This window comes from Etheostoma cragini, chromosome 10, assembly GCF_013103735.1.
Source record: "Etheostoma cragini isolate CJK2018 chromosome 10, CSU_Ecrag_1.0, whole genome shotgun sequence".
Taxonomy (NCBI): domain Eukaryota; kingdom Metazoa; phylum Chordata; class Actinopteri; order Perciformes; family Percidae; genus Etheostoma; species Etheostoma cragini.
In genome coordinates, this window is record NC_048416.1 from 15626427 (window position 1) to 15631588 (window position 5162).

Consider the following 5162-nt stretch of genomic DNA (forward strand, 5'->3'; position numbering starts at 1 on the left):
AAGTTCGTGACGTCTTACAATGACAACACACTGCCTGCTGACCAGACTCTGAGGAAAAGTCCATCTGACTTTGCTGAGGTGTTTGGAGATTGTGATGCTTCTCCTGAGGTAGGAAGATGTGCCAAGTGTATTTTGGTTTATTTTTTCTATCTTATTCTGACAGTTCCAACGCTGTAACACATTATGCTATTACTTGATACTCGTCAACAATTTTCAACAACTTACTTTTTCTTTGGTGAATTTGGTCTCAATTCAATTTTAGTAAAAGCTTCAACGCCTTGCTACTTTTTTGTGTTCCCTAAAGGTTGGCCTAACTTAAGTATGATATTGGGTGTTTTATCAATTGGAATAGTGACGTTTGTTTTCTTTTTAGTTCCAGATTCAGAGATTTTCTTGATTGGGGACTTAATCTTTCTTTTTAGTTCAAGATTCAGTGATTTTCTTGATTTGGGACTTAATCTTTCTTTTCAGTGATTTGACTTGTATCTGTGATTTTTTAATGGGATTTGCCAAGTATCTGTTAATTAGCTGTACTGCCCACAAACATTTTTTTGCATGTCATATATTTGATGAAATTCTTTTTATTTTGCGTCTTTTCCCTCCTGTTTTGTCCGGTCCTTTGGGTTTAACTGCTATTCTCGCCCTCCTGCCCCAATCTATTTACTTAATTCTTCAATTTTTGTAGGCATACATTTTAATTCTTTAAGGTTAATTCTGAGATAAGACTGTGATGAGTTTAATTTCCTCTTTGTAGTTAACAGTTAGCCCAGCACTGGTGTGTTCATCTGTGTAACTTGAGTTGAGATGCATCTAGTTCTTTCTGTCTCTGTCCTTGGTGCTGAATCTTGCTTTTCATCTGTTGTTGTGTTTTCAGGAAAAACTTACGTCTGTGTTATATGTGACCAGCAAAAAATCAATGGGCTGTGCTATATTTTACATTGCAGTTTACCATACATTTACACTTCTATATGTTCCACTTTTTAATTGAAGTTGTGCCTCAATAGTTTTAGATAAAGAAAAAGGAAAAGTCTAATCATGTGGAACTGGAAATATGTCTCTCATCAGTCAGTGTTTTATGTATTCAATTGCTTCCCCATCTCCTACAAATTTTAACTATTTTGAAGTTTTCTACATTAATAGTTTACATTCAATATCTTCCAGTGCAGCAAGCTGTTTGCATTTTGAAGTGGTGGATGGGTTCATTAAGTATTTTTTTCATTAAGTCAACTGCCGCACATGTTTTGTCCCTTTTCATACAGCTTTCTTTCTTTTTTCATTTACTTTACATCATTATTAGAAATATTTAGAAATGGCTGCATTCTTTCTCCATGTCCAAATTGAACCAATCAGTGACTGACTGGATACTTTCAAAAGCTTTTTTTTTTTTTTTACTGTTTGTTTTTACATTGCAAACAGAACGTTTCTTGCTTTTGGCAGTGATGTCTGACTGTAATCTGAAATACAACATAGAACATCCATTACTACTACTATAGTATTTGGGGCTCCTACATTTCTTTTACCAGTTGACTCTATTAGTCTAAAATCAACATTTATTGAAAACCTTATGTTGCGTGCATACATAAACTACACAAGGAGACATACACTACAGATCAACTGATTGAGAGAGATGGACTTCTCTGAAAGCTTTTCTTTATGCCATTCAACACAGAATAAAAGATAAAAAAGACAATGATCACAGACAGTTTGATATGTTTGATTTACTTAAGCTGTTTTTATTTTATACAATTTTTAGCATGTAACAATATAGACCCAGTCAGTGGTCAGACATTTTAATCCAATGGAAAACACTTTATTTATTGAGATTTGTCTCGGACACAGTGCTACAATCTGTTGCTTCACAAGACAAAAATGTAACAGAAACAACATTCTAAAATCAACAAAATAAAATGAAAATAAGATCAACGAAGCATCGTAGGACATAACAAGACACATAACAGTACAACAATACAACATCTTATGTAGTAACTGTAATGATTAAAGTGCAAAGTTCCCAAAGTTCTGGTGTATTTATGGCACTATTGCTGCATTGTGCTAAGATTTACTATTGGAGTTCAACAACTGGGAAGAACGATAACTTTAGTTTGCTTGTTTTACATCTCAGCACACAGAATCTTCTTCCTGGTGGTATAAGTTTATATTCAGGAAAGAGTAGGTGTTCAGGGTCAGCAGTGATTATTTCTGCTTGTTTTCTAACATCTTGCTCGTACAGGCTCTGTATGGGCTTGTTCTCTTTCCTCCCTTTTATCCTCATAGCTCTCTTGTGTGTGCTGACCAGCCTGCTTATCAGCTGTACTGTTAAGTTGCCAAACTATCACAGCATGTTTTGGCAATTTAAATAACCATATCTGATGACTGTCTCCAGAATCGCCCGGTAGAAAATGAGAATGATCTGGCAGCCTTCTCCGTACAGTCTCAGTCGCCTTAGAAAGTGGAATCTCTGCTGCAGTCTACTGCAAAGGTGGTAAAATGTGTTTTCCAGCAGGGGAGATTGCCTATATGGGCACTTAAGCATTTGTGAGATGTTACCTGGGTGATTTTCAGATTTTTGCTGATGACTGGCTCATCACTTGCCTTGGGTCAAGGACCATCTCTTGTGTATTTGTGACATTTAAGATAAGATGGTTGGTTTCACACCTCTTGATAAAGGTGCCTATCTTATTGTGGTGCAGACAAGGGTTTTTGTCCTTCTGGGGAAGGCTCAGAAATGCTGAATCAACTAAAATGTTATAATATAATTATTTGGTGTGCTTTCCTGCAGTCATTCTTGTACAATGTGAAAAGTATGGGTGGTACCAGAGAACCTTGTAGGACCCCTGTGTTGCTATGTTTGACCTCTGACAGCGCCCCATTGATTTTGCCTGTTGTGTCCTGTTAGTTAAAAGGAGTGAAACCATTTGATCAGGGCAGGGTTAACATGCATATCATGCAGTTTCTTTAAAAGCAGATAGGGTTGTAAATTAGTAAACACTGAACTGAAATCAATGAATAATATTCAAGTTATAGGCTTTTTTATCCTCAAGATTATTAGAAATACAAATTTGACAAACATTTGGGTTATGCTGTCTTATCACTTTGACATGCTTGAGGCTGATCAATTTCTGCTTTTCAAGTCTTATAGCACAAAGCAACACTTAATACTTCCAAATGACACGGTTTGATACCTTCTATCAATTTTTTTATTTTTTTTTATTTAAACATTAAATGTCAAACGCATTTACAGAAACAAATGAATTGCTATATTCCATTTTTACTCACGGTGTCAGTGTAGACCAGCTATGGAGTCAAGTGTTCATCTTGTTTTGCACACCACCCATTATTGGGATCGACCGTCCTTGTTCCGTACAGCCTTCAACAAAGACGGCAAATGCTTGGAAGGCACATTTGATCGAATACTGTGTTTGAATGCTTGAAATTTACGTGTCTTTTGTGTACTAGTCTACTGTCTGAGGATGATGCATAGACGGTGGTTTCTTCCAACCTGTGGCTTTGTCTTTTTCTTTGTTGCGCTGCAAAACGCACATGGAGACCTGAGCTACTCTGTACAGGAGGAGCTCAAGCGCGGATCTGTTATTGGAAATATCGCCAAGGATGTCGGGCTGGAGGTGGGAAGACTGTCTGCTCGCAAAGCTCGTGTTGACATGGAGGGACACGACAGACAATATTGCGGCATTAACCTTCGGAGCGGAGATTTAATCGTTGCGGACAGAATAGACAGAGAGGAGCATTGTGGAGAAAAACCTTCATGCGTTCTTAAATTCGACTTGTTGTTAGAGAATCCATTGGAGTTACACCGGTTGTCTCTGCAGGTGCAGGATATAAACGATAATGCACCAATTTTTCCGAAGGAGACTGTAAAACTGGACATTAGAGAGTCAGCTGACAAAGGAGCTAGGTATCGCATTAATGCAGCACACGATCAAGATATAGGCAAAAACTCAGTTGAAAGGTACATTCTGCAACCAAACCCCCACTTTGTGTTCAGTATTCAGACGACAAGTGCTGGCAGAACATATGGGGAGTTGGTTTTAGATAAAGAGTTAGACCGAGAGGAACAGCAGGAGATAAAATTATTGCTCACAGCTGTGGATGGTGGTTCTCCTCAGAGATCTGGGACTGTAGTCATACACGTCATTGTACTTGATGCTAATGATAACGCTCCAGTTTTTAGTGAGGCCGTATATACAACCACGTTACCGGAAAACTCACCTATGAAAACCCCAGTTATCACGGTTAGTGCCTCTGACGCAGATGAAGGTGTAAACGGAGAGGTAACGTATGAGTTTAGCCGACTCTCTGATAAATCACTAAAGCTTTTTTCATTGGATGAGAAAACTGGAGACATCAGTGTGACAGGTGACATAGATTATGAAGAAGGATCGAAATATGAAGTATTTGTTGAGGCAAAAGATGGTTATGGTCTGTCTTCAGAAGCAAAGGTGATTATTGATATAACTGATGTTAATGATAACACTCCAGTTATATATCTGAAATCCCTGACTAACCCCGTACCTGAGAACGTGTCACCTGGTACAGAGGTGGGCATCATTAACGTGCAGGACAGAGACTCTGAGAATAACAGACAGGTCCGCTGCTCCATTCAGCAAAACGTCCCTTTTAAGTTGGTCCCTTCTATTAAAAACTATTATTCTCTGGTGACCACAGGACAACTGGACCGTGAACTAGTGTCTGATTACAACATTACAATCACTGCCACTGACGAGGGCTCTCCACCTCTGTCCTCCTCTAAAACTGTTCAGTTATCTGTAGCAGACATCAATGACAACCCACCTGTGTTTGAGGAACAGTCGTACAGCGCATATGTGACTGAAAATAACAAACCCGGCTCCACTTTATGTTCCGTTACTGCTCGAGACCCCGACTGGAGACAAAACGGAACAGTGATTTATTCTCTGTTACCCGGTGAGGTAAACGGTGCCCCGGTGTCCTCCTATCTGTCTGTTAACGGAGACACAGGGGTGATCCACGCTGTGAGGTCGTTTGATTATGAACAGTTCAGGAGTTTTAAAGTCCACGTGATAGCCAGAGACAACGGTTCTCCTCCACTCAGCAGCAACGTGACCGTCAGTGTCTTCATATCGGATGTGAATGACAACTCTCCTCAGATACTGTACCCCGCCCCG

The 5162-nt window shown here is 39.1% G+C and overlaps 1 protein-coding gene across 1 annotated transcript in view; it reads left to right on the forward strand.

Annotated features, from left to right (window-relative positions):
• Positions 1 to 3266: 3266 nt before the first annotated feature.
• Positions 3267 to 5162, forward strand: part of LOC117951602 (protocadherin gamma-A10-like) — a 2100-nt gene continuing 204 nt past the window's right edge. Inside the window, exon 1 of the mRNA XM_034883375.1 lies at positions 3267 to 5156. Within this exon, the coding sequence (XP_034739266.1) occupies positions 3471 to 5156 (1686 nt within the window). The 5' untranslated portion in view covers positions 3267 to 3470. The remainder of the gene's footprint in view (positions 5157 to 5162) is intronic.